The 19504-nt window shown below is 37.3% G+C and overlaps 1 protein-coding gene across 21 annotated transcripts in view; it reads left to right on the top strand.

Annotated features, from left to right (window-relative positions):
- Positions 1–19504, top strand: part of LOC127518043 (uncharacterized) — a 44999-nt gene that overhangs the window by 9017 nt on the left and 16478 nt on the right. For 7 of the 21 annotated variants that reach the window (XM_051904348.1, XM_051904349.1, XM_051904347.1 and 4 more), the window contains 15 exons: positions 345–442; positions 1338–1524; positions 2816–2994; positions 3339–3462; positions 3546–3726; positions 4736–4902; positions 4998–5094; positions 5586–5792; positions 6584–6727; positions 9222–9379; positions 12370–12578; positions 12850–12994; positions 14519–14920; positions 15845–16118; positions 17732–17849. In XM_051904348.1, coding sequence (XP_051760308.1) covers positions 433–442; positions 1338–1524; positions 2816–2994; positions 3339–3462; positions 3546–3726; positions 4736–4902; positions 4998–5094; positions 5586–5792; positions 6584–6727; positions 9222–9379; positions 12370–12578; positions 12850–12994; positions 14519–14920; positions 15845–16118; positions 17732–17849 — 2602 coding nt within the window. In that variant the 5' untranslated portion in view covers positions 345–432. Of the gene's footprint in view, positions 1–344; positions 443–1337; positions 2995–3338; positions 3463–3545; positions 3727–4735; positions 4903–4997; positions 5095–5585; positions 5793–6583; positions 6728–9221; positions 9380–12369; positions 12579–12849; positions 12995–14518; positions 14921–15844; positions 16119–17731; positions 17850–19504 lie in introns of all 21 variants that reach the window. The other 14 variants (XR_007931435.1, XR_007931440.1, XM_051904357.1 and 11 more) reach the window with 9 other exon arrangements.

Raw genomic sequence — 19504 nt, 5'->3', positions numbered from 1 at the left:
TGCCAGCCCCAAATATCTGGATGAGCAGTCATTATAGAGTGTAGCTACTGAAATTATTGGGGAAAAACTGACCTTGGTCAGTTGATGTGACAATCAGATCAATCATAATTAAGCATTACAGAGAGCTATGTAAATAAAGCCCAAGAAACCATCTAAAATAACCTAGTAACTGCATAACAAAGGTATAGTAACCACCCAGAACACCATAGCATTGTGGAGGCGTTTTCTTTGTATGGTCAAGTGGTTTAAAAATCTAGTTTTTAGGTGAAGGTGTCAATGCAAATTGGAGTTTACCAGTGGAATACAGTGTAAATGTGCTATCACATCATTTGTTTCCGGAACAGACGCGCCCTGCACTCCTGGCATTGCTACGTTCAGAAGACAAAACTAACACGTTTGAGTACCAGAGTCCCATGGGTGCTTTCCAGACAGATGTTAGCAGGTAGGTGGAGCCAAAAGAAAAAAGAAAAAGAAAAGGAAAAAATAAGCCCAAAACCCCCTCCTCCAGATAGGAATGACTGACAGCATTCAGTAACAGCCCCTGACACTGACAGCACTTTGCCAGAGGCCTTTTCATAACTTTGATGAGGGGAGTCTGCTGAGGTGAGAGACTGAAGATGCATTAAACTCCACTTTTAGACATACACTCGTGAACTTCCCTAAGCACTTCCCCTCGGGGGAATCCCCACCGCCATTTTAAATTGCATTCAACTTTGTCAAGTGGACAATGGAAGTCTATTTGGACAGACCCTCGGCCCCTCGATTTTGATCGAGGGAGCGAGTCTACTCAATATGTACACTTCAGGCAGATCCAGAGATCACAGTGCAACACGAATGTGAGGTCACAGCAGATTGCGCTTAATTTACCCCCACCTCACACAGTCTAGTGTATGATATTGGAATTATTTTGACATTTAACCACATTTAATACTTGTAGCTACCTTAAGCTGACTGTTTTTTTACACAGTTATAGTTTTTGTTATACGTTTTTGTTTATGTATTTTTTTTAATATTTTATATTTAATATTAAATATGAATACATTAATATATTTATATTTGTTTATATTATTTTTTAACAGCTCAAGCATACATACAGGCCTATAGAATAATGTGCAAACAAATTTATAAGATGAAAAAAAATGATAAATAATACATCAGCTCCATATCGGATTCAAAGTGATCAAGGGCTAAGGGTGTTCAATTTAAACACATTGCAACGTAAGCAATGACGTGCTTTCGAGTGAACCAGACGGAGGGAAGTTAGTGAGGGAAGGGCATAAAAAAAATTAGGCTTAACCGCAGCTGGGGAGTGATGGCTGCTGTTGAAATCTGTGCAGTACACTTCAGGAAGTGGAGAAATGTCACAGGAAGGATGCAGGAAACAAGGAGATGTCTGGAGAGAATGCGCCCCCTGCAGGATAAAGGTAGAATGCAGACTACATTTACAATGTGGCGTCAAAGTGCGCGGGAAAGGAAAGAGTTAAGGAGAGTACGGGAGAATTTACAAAGAGCTCAACTCTCAAGGTAAGTCAGCTTGTTCTCCTGGGCTTCATTTGCATTGTGGCTGTTACATTTAAATGAGATGTTGAAAATCTTGCACTTTATACAAATAATAAAGTACAAACACTTTTTTGAAATGTTGTCAATTGTTCATAAAAATGTTAGTGAAAGAGTTTATCTTTCACAAAATGTTATTCACCAACATCAAGGGGTCAAACTAAATATGAGCTATTTTGTTTTATATTTATTTTATATGACCTTGTTTATACTGTATGACCTGCAGAATGTATAAGTCCTTGGCAGGCAGTCTATGTCCCTGGACACTTGAATCTGGGTGCAGATATCCTGTCGAAGTAGGACCTGAGGCCTAAGGGACTCTACTTGAATGTGGTGGAGTTGATTTTGCTGAGGAACGACAGAATGGAAGTGAAGTTTTTTGTCTAAGCAGAGTCTAACCACTGTCCTCTCTGGTTTGCCCTCACACCTCCAGCTCCGTTAGGACTAGATGCCATGGTTCTGACATGGCTATGGCTGTGTCTGTATGTATTTTCCCCGATAGCTCTGTTCCAACAAAGTATGCCAATGACAGAGTATGCCTAGTACTCGTAGTTCCGTTTTGGCCAGCTCGAGTTTAGTTCCCGGACCTAGTGTTTCTCCTGGAAGGCTCTCCATGGGATATTCCGACCAGGAGGGACTTTTTGTTTTCGGGGTCGATCTTTCACCCCCGACCCGACATTTGGAAACTGTGGGTTTGGCCCCTTAGTGAGATCAGCTCCTAGAATCTGGTCTCTCAGCCGAGGTTGTTGAGAGTTCCCTCCACAAGGAAATTGTATTATCTTCAGTGGCATCTTTTTGCATTGTGGTGCGATCAACGACACTTGGACCCAGTCCACTGCCTGCTTGGTTCAGTGCTAGAGTTCCTGCAGGAGCATCTTTCAGCAGGGTTGGCCCTTGTTACACTTGCCACATTCACGTTGATGGATATTCCCCTGGTATCTTGTTTCTTGTGCGGTGCCAGATGGCTGAGGCCTATCTGCAGACCGTGAGTTTCTTCATGGGAGCTTGCTATAGTCTTGGATGGCTCATCACACACACACGCACATGCACACACACACACACACACACACACACACACACACACACACACACACACACACACACACGCGCGCACACACACACACACGCACACACACACACAAAAAAAACTTTACTTACCCTAAACTTTTGAACACTAGTGTATTTATAGGGTGTTGCTGTGTGGTTGCTAAACTGTTCATTGATGTTGTGGCACTGATTCTCTGTGTGCTTATGGTAGGTGTTTATCGGTGTGGAGAACACTAGTCCAACGCAGTGCATTGCTTCTGCATTACTGTTATCACAGAAAGGCTCTGACACTCAAGACATGCTTACAGCAATGGAGCAGATCTCTACAGCTACACTGTCTGCAGAAGGATTTCCTCATCCACCAGTTTCATACAAGACAGAAAAACACAGGTTAGATAATTTCATGAGTATGATTATATGCTTAAGATGTAAGCTATCTGTGATATACACTATCATTCAAAAGTTCAAAAGGTTGGAAAGATTTTAAATAAAGTCCTATGCTCACCAAGGCTGCATTTATTTGATAAAAATACAGTAAAAACAGTAATATTGTGATCTATTATTACAACCTAAAATAACTTGAAAATATTTTAAAAACTGAATATTCAGCAGCCATTACTATAGTCTTCAGAGCTACATGATTCTTCAGAGATATAATTTTAATATGCTGATTTGATACTCAAGAAACAGTTCTTATTATTATCATCAATGCTGAAAATCTATTTGGATTATAGGCTGTACGATGGAAGTGTTCAAATGGAAAACACGCATTTCAGCTCAAGAACTATCAGCAACGCTACTGCTTCACAACACTCTTCATAAGTGGACAGAGATATTAGTGAAACAACAGTTGGCACAGTATGATGAACTCCTCTTTTTCTCTTTCTCTGTAACTATGTCTCTCTACCTTTCCCTGCTCAATTTTTAAATTTCTAATTGAGATCCCACAGATCAGTTCAAGATAGAGCTGTTCAGCGGGCTTTTCTTCTGGAGTGGTACAGACACACTCAGGCTGTTTTCTCTGATGGAGTTCTGCTCTTCACAGCCAGACTGGCTCATCTTTATCCATCCTCCTCTTCCTCATCCTGCTCTGATCCTCTTATGTCCACTGCTGTACCTCAGGTACAAGACTTAGTGCTAGCTGCCCATTGCCTGCATTTTGTTTGTTTTGTTTAAATGAGCATTTTTCTAGCTAGCAGACCCAGACCATAGCAGAACCCTTAAAGGGATAGTTCACCCAAAAATGAAAATTATCCCATGATTTACTCACCCTCAAGCCATGCTAGGTGTATATGACTATCTTCTTTCAGATGAACACGATTGAAGATATATTTAAAAAAATCCTTAGTCCTTGAAGGTTTATAATGTTTGTGAATGGCAGCCCAAATTTTAAAGACAAAAAAAAAAAAATGCATCCATCCATAAAATAATTAATCCATACGACTCCAGGGGGCTAATAAAGGCCTTCTGAAGCGAATCGATGCGTTTGCGTAAGACAAATATCCTTATTTAAAACTTTACAAAGTAAAATAACGAGCTTTCAGCGTGACAGCCATATGCATTCGACGTACGCCCAAAAAACGTTAACTTCAGCGACGTAGTACACAATGCCATGACGTTCTACACTACACCATGACATGCTACGCTATAACGTTTGGTATGTCATGTCATTGTGTACTATGTCATGGTATGGATTCATTTTTTTATGGATGGATGCATTTTTTTGTCTTCAAAATTTGGGCTGCCATTCACAACCATTATAAACCTTGGAGGACTAAGGATATTTTTTAACATATCTCCGATTGTGTGCGTCTGAAAGAAGATAGTCATATTCACCTAGGATGGTTAGAGGGTGAGTAAATCATGGAATAATTTTCATTTTTGGGTGAACTATCCCTTTAAGACTTAGACCAAGACTTCCGGAGACCGGAGATCTCAAAAGCACCACGATACTGTTAATATTGTAGTATTGTTGATACAAAACAGTGACTGATTTTATTGTCAAACTTTCTGCTCTTTAGCTGAGTAATTACTAAGGAACATTATCAGTTGGAGAAATATAGGTTTTGTATCATCAATAAGCATATTGTGAATATTTTTTGGCATCATGAATGTTTAATCATTCAATCAGGTTTCTCTGGTAGAATGTGAAAACTGCACAGCAGAAGATGATAGTTTGGAGCGAAGTGTGTTGACACACAGAGAGCAACACTGCCCTCTACTTGCCACAGAATCACAGCACAGCCACATGTCATGGACTGTGTCAGAGGAACACAGATCTCTGCTGTCAGTTATCAGGTTAGCTACATAAGACAAAATTTTATTTTAATTGTACAGTAATTTTAATACAAAGTTTAAAGACCATCCTACTTTGCTTTTTTTTCCCCCTGCAGTACAATTTCTGAGGAACATAAAGACCCAGGAGATGAGAGAATGGTTTATAGTTGTTTCTGGGGCTCCTATGATCATTGCAGACTTCGCAGATCAAAGGTGGTATTGGTCAACCAATCAATCAATTGCAATTTATATTGTTTATGCATAAACCTTTTGTTTATAATATGTCCCTGATATTTAACATGCACTTTGTTAAATCTAGTAATATTTATTTATTTAGCAGTTTAGCTTTTTTCCCCAGTAAAGCTAACATCCTATCAAAATCGAAACATCCTTAAAACGAGCTAAATTTACTTGAGAAACAAAATTGCATTTTGATACTAGGATTTTAGATTTTTATGGCTTTTTATTGTTTGTTACAACTTGAGCATGGATTCTTTCCACCAAGTTTTTAATCAGCCCATAATATGAATCCTGTTTTTGGATCATTCTAGCGGTAAATAATTTAAAACTTCATAGTGTAACGGTTCTGACCCAGAGTCAGCTTTGCTTCTGCTGTTATATTATTAATAGTAGGGGACCAAACTGCGGCAATTCAGCAGTCAGTTCTATTCATATAAATCTGCCACTTTTTCATTCTTCCTCAGGTTGTGCTACTAAGAGCCCTCGGCAGGATGATGCATCCTGATTTGAGTCTGGCTTTTTCCCAGTGGAGGGGTCTAGTGCACACTAACAGAGATATGAGGCTACAGGCGGATCTCTGTAGAAAAAGCAGGAGACGTAAAGAACTGACTGTGGTTTTCAGGGTGTGGAGAGCTCATACTCAAATGCACTGCAGGGCTGTCCAGCACTGGGTAAATGACATTCTTAATAAACAAAATCATTTGTATTGGTCCTCTGGCAGAAATGCTGCTCTATAGTAACTATGCCAACTTTGAAAAAATGCTGGATGTGCACTGTGACAAGTTCACGGTAAGAAAACTCCATTCACGTTTGTCAATCTTTTCGAGGGGAGAGGGACAATCATCTGTGCCTTGTGGGCTTCCTCTAAGCCTTCTGACCAGTCTCCAGGGGATTCTTGGAGACAGGATCAGAAGTCTATTGTGGCAGCTTGTGCCACCCCTCTGAGGAGTAGGGGGCAGAAGTGCCGGGCTACGAAAAGGAGGAGGCAGGACCTCAGGGAGGTTATCACTGAGAAGTGCTCTGAAAGAGCAGCTGATCAGTGATTGTAATATCACCCAATAAATTGAAGCGCTTGTGGCAATGAGCACTCAGCATGATTTCAAAAACAACACACTCCAGCGACAGATCACCACTTATTTAACACAAATTAACAAACTGCTAATCAAACGGAGATGTTTCTTTTATATTAAGTACATCCGTGCAGCGAGATGTTTCAAAAAGTGGTGGGGACAATATTGATGCTGGCAAAAAGTGGTGGGGAAATGTCCCACCCCCAAATTATGTCCATGACTGTATCATACAAAAACACCTTTTGCAAAAGTAATTTGGGTCTGGAACAAAATTAGCAAAATTTACCAAAATTTTAATTTTGGGTGAACTACTAATAAACTACGTTTGGTAGTTTGAGAGACTTTGGGACAAAGTTGTTTAGTTGATTTTTTTTTTTTTTTTTAATTTACAGGAGAGGAGGGTGCTCATTCATTCTGTCGTTCAGTGGAAACTAATGGTTTGGCAGAGATGCAGGAAGCATATGTTGGAACAGCATGTGGCACTTACCCATGACACCAGTCTACTCAGACACTGCTTCTGTACATGGACCAGACTGGTAAAAAATAATGTTATGATGTTATGAATTTGCCCTAGTTACTCTAATTGTCAGTATGGTCAGAAAAACTCCCATCAGCACTGGGGAGTCTTGTTATTTTATTTCCTTTTGTATTTAAAGCTGTGGTTCTCATCTTTTTTTACTCCAAGTCCCCCACATATGGGCACTTGTAGTTTCTGTAAAAAAAAAAAATAAAATAAATAAATAAAATAAATTAAAATAATTACATTTCAGGATTACAGAAGTTGAATGCTGAATGTTCTTCAGCGTTCCCACTCTTTTTAAACCAGTGAATTTACATAACTGTTCTAGTTGTTTGTGATTTACTGAATTGTAGCATATTAGCTCAAAGGGGAAATATTAATAATTGTTCATAACTTATGATTAATTATGAATATTTTAATTAGTTAATCAGATTAACTTGATGTAGCTACATAGACATTACAATCAATTAATCAGTTCATCCTGTGAACACTCAGTATTCATGATCAATTAGTTCTAAGAAAAGGCCACAGAAAAATAATTCTTTCTTAGCATTTACAGCGAAATGAAAAAAATATTCTTGCAGTACTACTATGTTGCACAGGTATCGGCATATAATATACACAATCGTTTAAATCTTCAAAATACAAATTTGTAGACACCAAACATGGCATAGGTGAGGTTAACTGTTGGTTCTATCATAAAACATGCATAAAACAAAATACAATGCAAGGTACACTACACAAGACATAATAACAATAATCATACACACACTGTCCTGGGATGCACATTCATTTACTGCTCATTTCGTCTATGAATTAATGCAGGAAAGTCTGTTTTATGTGTCCTTCCTATGGCCTACTGATTCAAAGTGAGTTTGAGCTCTGCATTCTTTCGTCATAAAACTATGGCAACCAGAGGCCTGGTCATATTACTTTGGGGGTTGTCGCCGTAACATTATTTGTTAACAGTAACAAATACTTGTGTCTGATTTTTCTCAGTTGTTACAGAATAAGGATTAAGGTTAAGGATTTTTACATGATAAAATTATTTTATAGTTTGGCATAAAATGTGTATACATTAATTATTTTATAATTATACATATAATTGTTGCCCAATTCTGGGAGTGTTTTTTTTTTTTTTTTTTTTTTTTTAAATACCATTCTTAATAAAAAATAGTAAATACCATAAAAAATTCTCCAAGAACGGTACCAATTTTACATTAAATTCTTGAAAACCTTCTATATTATCCATAAAACCATAATGTGTGTATTCTTAAGGTATTTTATCTCTGACTAAACACTTAAAAACACAAGAACATCAATATTCTTGTCCTCTTGTCCTGATAGACAAATTTTACCTTCTCCTAATAAAAAATCTAAATTTTACTATACATGTCATCTTAAGGCCCCCTTGGAAGTTTGCTAAGGACTCCTAATGGACCCTGACCCCCTGGTTGAGAACCACTGATTGAGAGTCCACATGATCTCATAATGGACCCTTTTGACTTCCTTATGCTGCCTTCACGTGCTATTGGAAAATTCCTACTTCTCGCTTCTGAAGTTGTGATTATGAGCTCGTCGTATTCAAGTGCTTTGTTGTCGGAAAGAACCGGAATCATGGAGGACACCAGGGTTTTTCTGCCTATTTATTGGGGAAATCTTATTAAAGCCAAAATGGTATTTAGCGTCCCATTAATTGACAACTATATAAACATCCCCTGCGCTATCTAGATAGTCAGCTTGACAATTCTAGAATTTCGGTCAAATACAGCCTATTTTCACAGTGTATAAAACATACAATACACATCAAATGATTATTCATATATGTAAATATGCACTACTTTAATGACAAGACAAGACAATGTAGCTGTTGTGGAAACAGCTAATAAAGAATACCAGTCACAGCAAGAATCGTTCTCCCCTCTGCCATGTTCAAAGTTTATGGCATGCTCAACTCAGGAACTTGGTTATCAAAATTATCCCCGAGCTTCCTGTGCTAAATGACTTGAGAGGGCATTTATGTCCAATTTTTAACTAGGAAACTCGTATTTACGATAATTCAGATGAAGGCAGCATTAATACACGTTCTTATTTATCAGTATAAGTAATTAAGTCCCTTTGAGGCAAGTCAGTTCACTTAATGGCCATCATGGTAATGGGCTCAGGCAGTTATTTTCTGTATAGGTATAGTGAAACAAGTACAGCACATCTACTTGAATGGGAAATTACCAAAATCTCTCTCTTTTTTTTTTTTTTTAGATTACATTTAAACAAATATTTCTCAAAAACAAACAAATTTTGGCAAAAAAAATATGATAATTTTTGTTTCTTTAGCTTAATTCATGCTAATAAATGGTCTTTTTTATCAATATTAGAGAAGCAAAATTAGTTAATGTTGTTTAATTCTGACTTTAAGAAGCTGTTGATAAATCATATTTATATATTTAAGACTTTGACTGTGGACAAATGTAGCTTATATCTGTGACTCCTGGTTTTTATGTGTGTTATAGGCCGTGGTGCCATACTGTGAGCAGCAGAATTGTGCTGTTGAATGGATGAAGAGCAAAGCAGAGAGACACAGACTGAACTTGAGCTTCTCCACGTGGGTAACATGTGTAAGCCAGCAGCAGACTGCCAGAGCCGTTTATATTCGCACGCTACAGAACAGGTACACGTCATGTCTGTGAAAATAGCATGGGCTTTATTTTTAGCTGTTTTACAGTGGATATCAGATGTCACTTTCATGTTTTAAAGCTGTCGTGTTTTATTTATGCACCACTAGCTGCACCAAACAGAGCTGCAAGTCATTCAAAACAAGTCATTATGTTTGCAATTCTGGTTGGTGCTGCTAGATATTGTACATATTGGTTATACATCGATATATCAATCAGAATGATTAATCATCCAATATTTTATTTTTACATTGTCAACAGCCATGCCTGTATAAAAAAAGTATAAAAATAAAAAAAAATGTAATAGTTAAATTTCAGTAAATATTGTAAAAAACAAGCAGGGTTATTATTGTTAACTAAAACTAAAGCAATAAAAAAAACATTCTCATTGCCTGAAGTAAATAAACAGTAACTGAAAAAAAATAAAAAACCTTAACCCTAACTTAAATTAAATTTATTTAACAAAGTTCTGGAGGAGCACGTTCAGGTAATCCAACCAATCAGCGAAAGAGAGGCCTGTATATATAGCTGTCCCTCACCTCACCAGCATTTGGCCCAGCCCAAGTGTTGTCATGTCCGAAATCGAGCTCTTCCCTTCTGACGTTGAGTCCTTCATCTCCGCTGAATCTCCACTGAACCTCCGCCACAATCTGCTTGCCCAAGGAGCGATCCCTCTCCACCCGACAACCCTGTCGAGCCCCCGTCTTCATCTCGGGGGTGTTGGATCACACGATCCGCTCCACACATGCCAAGATGCAGAGGCCTACCCTCGTCATCCACCTGCGATGCCAGCTACCCACCAACCACTCAAACATTACCTTTACCTCCCACGGTCTCTAACCCATTTTCCTATCCATGGCTTCCAGCTCCAGGAGCAGACCCTAACGTGAGGATGTCTCCTTTAGCGGCTCAGGCCCTGATGTCACTTTTTCTCCCTCCTGTTCTCCCCTCTGCAGTTCTCCCTGTTCCTCCCTCTGTCCCAGGAGCCAACTTTAGTGTTAGACTGCCTCCGCATACCCAGCCTTGGCCCCAGCCCCCTTCCCTCCTTATAATCTTCTTTTCTCTCTTTTCTGCAACTCCGTTGCCTGTCCTGCTAAATGCCGTCATCTTGGAACCTCCTTCTTTTAAATGTATCATAAGCTGTTTTCAGCTTAATGCGCCGTCCGTGTTGTCCACTGGAACCAGTGTCCATTTTGGGGTGCTAAAAACACTATAAACACTGACCTTCACAACAGGGTCTTTCTAGGTTGCTGCAATGTCTTGTGTGCAGTTTGCAGATCAGTCTATCATTCCACCATGTTCTGCTCACAAATAAGTCCCCTAAATCCTCTGTGCCTGGAACAAAATCAAATCAAATACACCATTTATGTTCTGCGGCCCACAACCACCAGGCCAAATCCCTCCTCAAGTATGGATTCTAGGGGCATAGCTGTTCAAATTTAATCCAGCAGACAGGTCTGTAACAACTTTAATGAATGTACAAGACAGCGTTGTTGCTATTTACATATTTGATATTACTGCGTCGGTGCTCATGCCTGCTCTGTATATCCTGTATTGAAGTCTGTAAATAAAAATTCTAAAAAATCTTTCTACTCCTGACTTCTCTCTGACTCCTGCCCGGTTACTAGACAACCTATTACAACTGACATACTCACCAAATGTATTTCTACACTCTGTCTAGTCTTACCTGTCCAATGCTGTGATCATCTGATTCCAAGCTCCCATCTGATGCTGCTAGAGCCCTCCCAGACGCGATCCTGTGAATTCTGTACCCTTAGTCTCCTGCTCCTATTTGTGTGCCCTCCCCTTGAACAACATGCCATTACATGTACGTGTGAACTCGTGAAATTAAGTTATTTAAGGCTTTTTTTTTTTTTTTTTAAGTTCAGGAGGAACACTTTCAGGTAATCCAACCAATCAGTCAAGGATGGGGGAGTACTCTGGGTTCAGGCCAAATTCCGAACTTGGAGCCCTCCCCTCAGACAGCACGCCAAATATGCAAACTCTACCCTATCTGATTAAGTGTACGTGCGTGTCATGTATTCAGCGACTCCATCAATGCCAGACCCTGCAACTCTACCCACTCATTCACTTTTACCCGAATTCTAACAACCGTCACCAGGCCACACTCATGAATGACTCCCATATGTACTCACCAGTTCATGAATCTCATTGTCTGGTCTCATCATTCACTACATTGTGTATGGACTTACCTGACTCCCTATATTACCTCGCCATTCAGCTGTGGTCATCCTCTTCAGCCTTCCTCATCCTCCTTCCCAGTGCCTAGGAATCATCAGTCTGCCCTGTCCTGCAAACGACAAGATAAAGACTTTTACCTCTGAGCTAAGCGCTAACGTTTGTCTGCATCCACATACTTCTCACCTGTGTGTTTGCACTCTTCTGTTCAATAAATTCTCAGATTTTATTATCCTGTCCTTGTTTGTGACAGTGTGAACTCGAGAAACTTATTTTATTTCAGCTCTAAGTAAACTAAGTAAATTTAGTAATCTAAGTAAACTATGTAAACTAAGTAAATTTAAAACTTAATAAAAACTATATAGGCATATTTAAAAAAAATAAAAAATAAAATAAATTAAAAAAAAATGACCAAAACAACAAAATTACTAAAACTTTAACTGAAATTAAAATGAAAACAAAATTTAAAAAGGAAAGCTAATTCAAAATATTAAAAAATATATATATATATATTAGTATGTTAATGATACTAAACAAGTGTTCATTGCTTTTTTTATGTAATTATCTCATTTGCTGTCTTTAAATTGTATATTGCGTGTGTGTATATATTGGCAATTGGCCAACCTGTTATCAGCATTGGTCACTGAAACGGTCAACCACTTGTTTTAACCTCAGATGAAACCTCAGTCTTTGTTTTATCCATCTGCAACATGAAAATTTATGTAAAACTCAGTAAGTGTATGTTAATCATAGTGTGTTGGTGTGTGTCTGTGTCTGCATGTTTAAGAGTGTTTTTGGCATGGCTGAGTTGTGTGCAGGTCTGTAAGCAGAGGCAGGCATCAGCTCTGTCCTTTTCACACTACAGACTCTTGCGAGTCTGTTTCTGTCAGTGGAGATTCATCTGTGCTCAGCAGCAGCTTGCCAACAGCAAAGAACAACACAGATTCCACCTGAGAGTCAAAGCCATCTTACAGCAGTGGAGAAAACATGCACAATGTGAGTCAAAATCATTACTGAATTACGCCAAATGTATATCATTATTTTTTTCTTGCTTTTCTGTTTACTGTAGTTTAAAATAGGTTTAAACATTTCCCTTAAAAGGCATGTGTATAATTAATATGCATATATAATGCAAAAAAGTATACATTGCCTTATAATACACATTGCAATGCAATATTGCTGTATATTGAGTGTATGCATTATAACATAACAAATAACTGGTAATAAACCAATAAAAGCCCATGCGTGTTCTTGACTTGTGATTTAGATAGGGCTCATCGACAGGCTCTTCTATGTGAATATGATGAGAGGAGGAAGATTTTCATGAAGAGAAGAACATATCGAATGTGGAGCCAAGCAGTGGAATATTTCAGAAGATCTCAGCATTATCACCAAAGAGCCTTAAAATACAGGTGTGTGACAGTTGTCATTTAGTGGACACTGTTATCCAAAACAGCTTGTGCTAAGGGGGATGCCCAAGAGGTCATCAAATAAGGGTTTTTCATTGGCTGATTCTAACATGTGAGAGAATTAATTTTATTCTATTATTTTATTTGTATCTGAAATAAATGAATAAATGCTGTTCTTTTAAACTTTCTATTCATCAAAGAATCCTGAAAAAAGAAACTGTTTCAACATTGATAATAATAAGAAATATTTCTTGAGCAGCAAATCAGCATAATAGAATGATTTCTGAAGGATCATGTGACACTGAAGACTGGAGTAATGATGCTGAAAATTCAGCTTTGCCATCACAGGAATAAACTACATTTTAAAACACATTAAAATAGAAAATAGTTATTTTAATAGTATTTCACTATATTACTGTTCTTTCTGTATTTTTGGATAAAATACTGTAAATGCAGCCATGGTCAGCATAAGATATAAATTAAAAATTAGTGATATTATCCAAATGTACTCCACTGAATTTACTCAAGTATGTGTCACAACAGGTCAGAGAAGATGAAGAGCAGGTGATCTATTTGCAGCAATATTACTTTTACACAAAAACAAAGAAGATAATTCAAACGCAAGGAATGTGACGTCTTTGTAAAACAAAGACAACACCTAATAAAGAGAAAACCAAAGGGGTAATTTACACAACACCATTTTCAACTAAAAACGGAAAACGTTATATATACACAACAATGGCGTTTGGGGGCCTGAAAACGCAAACTTTTGAAAACGGGTTTCAAAGTGCCAGCTTTTGAAAACGATACTGTTATTGTCTCAATGTAAACTACAAAAATGCAAATTTGTGAAAACGGTGAAGTCATGCGCATCCGTATTACGTGTTCAGTCTACAGGCGCGTACTATTTTTTTACAAAGTGACATCGGCAGCTACTAGCCTGGCATGCATAATACAGCATTTTTAATCGTTTTCGCAGATCCGTGTGAACGGGGATTGTTTTGACAATGTTGCCGTCTGAATGTGAAAAATGCGAAGGAAAAACATTTCCGTTTTTAGTATACTGTTGTAAACACTTGTAAAACTGCTGTAAAAGTTGTACCTTGTAAATGTTGTACCGAAAACTGTTGTACCTTAAATACACAAGACAAAGAGAACTGAACAAGAAACAGGTGGCGAACATAATCAGTAACTAAGGGAACAAATACTTATACTTAATAACCAAGGAAACAGGAACTAATCAGGAAAAGGAAAAGCAGGAAAAACGTAACAAAATAATCTTTAAGCTAATAGTCTCTGAACACAAACAACCAAAACCATAAGTAAGTAAATAAGCACATAAGTAAAGAAGTAAGTAAATAAATAAACAATCTTGATGGGGATTTTTGGGGAAATTGTCGCCGAATTGAACCATCGAGCTTGATTATGCCAATATAAGTGCAAACATAATTAAATGCTGCTAAAAACCTTCAATAAAAAACATTTTATGGTGAGGTCAATAAAGATTCCGTTCTATTCTACCTACAGATATTTCTTTCAGTGGCTTCATGAGTTCAGGCATCAGTCAGAGCTGCTGTGTATAAGCAGAGAGCTGGAGGAGGTCCTGACGCAGAGACTACAGCGTAGAGCTTTCTGTCACTGGCAGTTCAAACTCAGCCATGTACATTCTCACATACTTCACATCACGAGTCTCATCCACCGCTGGGAAGACACTCGGCATCTCCGTCTTTATCTGTGTGTGTGGAGGGAGAGACTTGTTGAGAGGAAGAGGGCCCGACTGACGATGCATCAGTGGAGACAGCACATCTCACGGGCCAGAAAGCAGAGAAACATCGTGTGGAGGATGAAAAACATGTTCCTGTGCTGGAAAGCAGCTTTTACACAGAGGGTCAGGAGCAGAGATCACTGTACACAGAGACAGCAGAGGAGGTGAGACTGAGTATTAAGGCAAGACACCACAGGTGAATAGAGTAAAAAAATTAATCTAGATATTACCATACTTCTGCCAGTTGATTACTTAAGGAATTGCAAAATGGTTTTGTATTACAAGTTTTCTGAAATGTTATGTTTAAATATGCAAGTGAGGCATTATCTAAATAAATATGCACTAATTTGCATACATTTCCAGAACACTGGATGAAGCCAGGTTCCGAATTCTTGTTTCATTTTGTTGACAAATTAAAGTAAAAGATTTTACAAAAGAGAAGTTGGAAATCACTTTTGAGAATCAGAAAATACTGTCAACAGCCAGAAAAAAAGAAAAGAAAAAAAAAAATCACCACATTTTTAGGAATATTATGTAAGTCAGGTGAATGATATATGAACAAAAACCTTCAGAATATAGATGGGGATAAAACTGTAAAGTTTGGTGTATATAAGTGCTACTTAAGGGGAGATTTCTGGCACTGAAAGAGGGCATGTTATGGAAGTAAAATAGCCCTAAATCTCAAAATAGCCAGTGCATAAGGTGTCAAAAAAAGCAGTCAATGTGACTTGTGTACTGTATATTACAAACTTCTGAATCCATATGATAGATTTGTTTTAGGAACAGTCTGAAATTGAACAATAATTTATGATAGTAATATGCAATGACTTTTGGCATCAATGATGTCAAATTTTATGGTTGTTTTGTGATGTACTTTTTGAAGTTTGACAGACCCCAGTTACATCATTACATCAACTGTTTTCCAAAACCTCTGATTTTTTTCCCCTACCAGCTAATAATGCATGTAATACCAACCTTAGCCTCAACAAACCGGCAAAAGCCCCTCAAAATAATAATAAAAATACTAACTAGCATTTCTGTGCTGTCATTAAAGCTTTTGGCTTTACCAGGACTTGTTTTCCATGTAGGGTTCTGCTGGCATGGCACAAACAAACAGTATCAGCCCAGAGACTGAGGTACAGAGAGGCCTGGTTCCAGTACAGCAGTGAGATGAGACTGCTGGCTGCTGTACTCATACAGTGGAGAAGAGCTCTCATCCAGGGTCAACAGAGGAAGTGTGCAATGGAGAGCCAGCTCATCGTCTATCAGAGCAGGGTTAGAGGTCGAGCTTTTCATCGCTGGAGAACTGCTGCCATGGAATGTAGAGCGATTAAAACATTTAACAACAGATTACTTCACAAGGTTTGATTCAGTTCTTTAATTAATTTTCTATATTTTATCAGTCATTTGGCTGACTGATCTCATGTAATTTAAAAATGAGGTCTAGATGTAGATCTATTTTTAAACAATGTCCAGTCAACACCATGGGTTCATTGTTAACTAAAACTATAACATCTTCATTATTTGAAATAAGCTAATATTAAAGAATTAGTTCACTTTCAAATGAAAATTATCCCAAGCTTTACTTACCCTCAAGCCATCCTAGGTGTATATGACTTTCTTCTTTCTGATGAGCACAATCAGAGTTATATTAATAAATATCCTGATGCATCCAAGCTTTATAATGGCAGTGAACTGGACCAATGAGTATAAGCTGAAGAAAGTGCTTCCATCCACATCCATCCATCATAAACCTGTGCTCCGCGGTGTTAATAAAGGCCTTCTGAAGCGAAGCGATGCATTTGTGTAAAAAAAAATCCATATTTAAACAAGTTATGAAGAAAAATATCTAGCTTCCTCTAGATATTACGCAATGCCAGTTAACACTTTCTTCGTAACTTGAATACGGAAGTCGGTCTGGCGGAAGCTAGATATTTTACTTCATAACTTGTTTAAATATGGATATTTTTATTTATTTTTTTACACAAACGCATTGCTTCACTTCACATCATGGATGGATGTGGATGGATGCACTTTCTTCAGCTTACTCATAGGTCCCGTTCACTGCCATTATAAAGCTTGGATGCGTCAGGATATTTATTAATATTTCTTTGATTATGTTCATCAGAAAGAAGAAAGTCCTATGCACCTAGGATGGCTTGAGGGTGAGTAAAGCTTGGGCGAATTTTCATTTGAAAGTAAACTAATCCTTTAACTGAAATAAAATTACATTTTAAAGTTTTAAAGTTTTACTCCTCAATAGTTTGTGTATATCTAGCCCTATTCTTAAGTTTATCCGTTATTGTCATTATCATGTGATTGTTCTGGTCACGGTTTCCAAGATTGCCTGACTGTTTTTACTGCTGCGACTAGATCCTGCTGCTCTTTTCACCTTTGCTTCAACCTTAATGTAACAACAATAGTATATCAATGATACTAAAATGCCACTGGTCAATACAAATGTTTATACAAATACACAAAAATGAGGGTATCTAATTAAAAATAGTTTATTATAAATTATATTATACAATTTATTTAAAATTACAAAAAAATGAAGTTACAATTAATTCATTATTTAAATAAAAAATAAATAAAAAAGAATCGAGACATCACCTTTATTTTTACAGCACTTTATACAATACAGATTTTCAAAGCCGCAGTGATAACAGGAAAATGATTCAGTGATGCCATCAGAATTCAATTCTGCTGTGAAGCAGCTCTAAAAAGACAGTATTGTCATTATTCAGTTGAAATCGGTTCAGTGTTGATTCAGTTTGGTTCAATAACTGTGTAAAGTTCATCAATTATGGAATGAGTTCAATGCAGCTATGCAATGGAGAAAACAGTGATATCATCATCCAGCTCAGTTCAATTCTCATCCAAAAGTGTCATTGTAATCAAGTCAATAATATTGATGAATATTAAGTGCTTTAATTTAATCTGATTTACCAATATGTATTTACTTCTCTTAACAGATGTTCAAGCGTTGGACACATAGCAGGGATTTGTTGAAAGTAGCAGACATGTTTTGTGTTAAGAAGGAAAGAAGTGAAGCCCGGTTAGCTCTAACGACGTGGTCACTGTGGGCCAAAGGTAAACTGGCATTTCTACACCTCTGCCTTGCGGATACTATTAAATAATATAGGAATTATCTATGAAGCTGTTTGCTTATTCAATTGCTATACCTCATGCAAATATAATGTGAACTACAATATAGTCAAGTCAAGCCACCTTTATTATATAGTTCTTTATACAATACAGATTGTTTCAAAGCAGTTTTACAGTGATAATAGGAAAATTATGCATTTCGGCTGCTGTTAAGCTGAACTCAGTTCAGTGTTGATTCAGTTTCGTAGTAAAGATAATCAAATCAATAGACCCTTTTCACAGACTGTGATGACGCATTTTAACGGTCATCAATATCATAAATCCTGCAAAGTTTTTTATATTTTCATTTAAAAAAAAACGTATGTACATTTATAACACTATACTTAGTATTATATTACCTTTGCATCAAATTACAAAAAACTAACACAGCTGTGAGGGTGTTTATAATACAGTGGCTATGGGAGTGACGGTAAAAATGACATCTTTCTCTCTTCTGACTGCTGCTATCAATCGCTCTCCATTTTGTTTTTCTGTTTTTGAAAGTTGTGAAAACACTATTGTGGAGTTTTTCTTTTGTTATTTGAGCAAATGGAATCACAAAAAAATATATTTAATGTATGCTCTCATTCACCGCTATAGAATTTTACCCAACTATGACGACTTCTGCTTCTGAGAAACCCGGAATTGTGAAAAGTGTCTATTATTAAATTTGTTAATTAAATTCTAAAAAGCAGTTCTGCAAAAAAATGATGTCATCGTCCAGCTCAGTTTAATTCTCATACCACAGCGTCAGTACAGTCAGATCAATAGTACTGTTGAATATTAAGTGTCCCCAACTAAGCAAGCCAGAGGAGACAGTGGCAAGGAACCCAAACTCCATCAGGTGACAGAATGGAGAAAAAACCTTGGGAGAAACCAAGCTCAGTCTGGGGGCCACTTTTCCTCTGGCCAACGAATGAACATGGTGTGATTTTGATTCAGGGTGTATTACAAGTCAGAATTCAGATTAGGACAGGTAGCATTCAAATATTCACCCAGTTCCTTTTGCTTGAAGATCAGATTCATCATGCCGGTATGAAGCTGAACCTGGCTTATAGGGTCTGTGCAGAGGACCTGTCTGGTTCTTATTAGGGCTGTGTATTGCCAAGAATCTGGCGATACAATACGTATCACGATACAGGGGTTACGATACAATATATTGTGATATATTGCGATATTGTAAGAAAGGCGATATATTGCGATATTTTTTTTATTTTTTTTTATAAAGATCTAATTTGAGAAAAAAACGGTCATAAAGAACACAACCATATGCATAAAACCTGACTAGCAACTTTATTTTATTTAATCAATACAGTATCATTTGCATTTATATCACTAATCAATCACTATTTTGTACAATCTAAGTAAAGGGAAAATAGTAAAGTGACTGCAGGATTCTTTATGTGTATGTTTTAAAGGTTCGCAGTATAGCAGTTTTTAATTTCTAAACTATTTAACAACAGAAAGTGCATAGTCCATTTCATGACTGAATGACTGTTTGTTTTATATTTAATACTGTAGAGCTGTTTGCTTTAAAGCAGTCTATTGTATAAAGTGCTATTTAAAGTACTGAACTGCAGAGCTGGTGCAACCATATCCAC

Source organism: Ctenopharyngodon idella, chromosome 8 (assembly GCF_019924925.1).
Source record: "Ctenopharyngodon idella isolate HZGC_01 chromosome 8, HZGC01, whole genome shotgun sequence".
In the NCBI taxonomy this organism is placed as follows: domain Eukaryota; kingdom Metazoa; phylum Chordata; class Actinopteri; order Cypriniformes; family Xenocyprididae; genus Ctenopharyngodon; species Ctenopharyngodon idella.
This window is presented reverse-complemented; position numbering and strand designations above follow the sequence as displayed.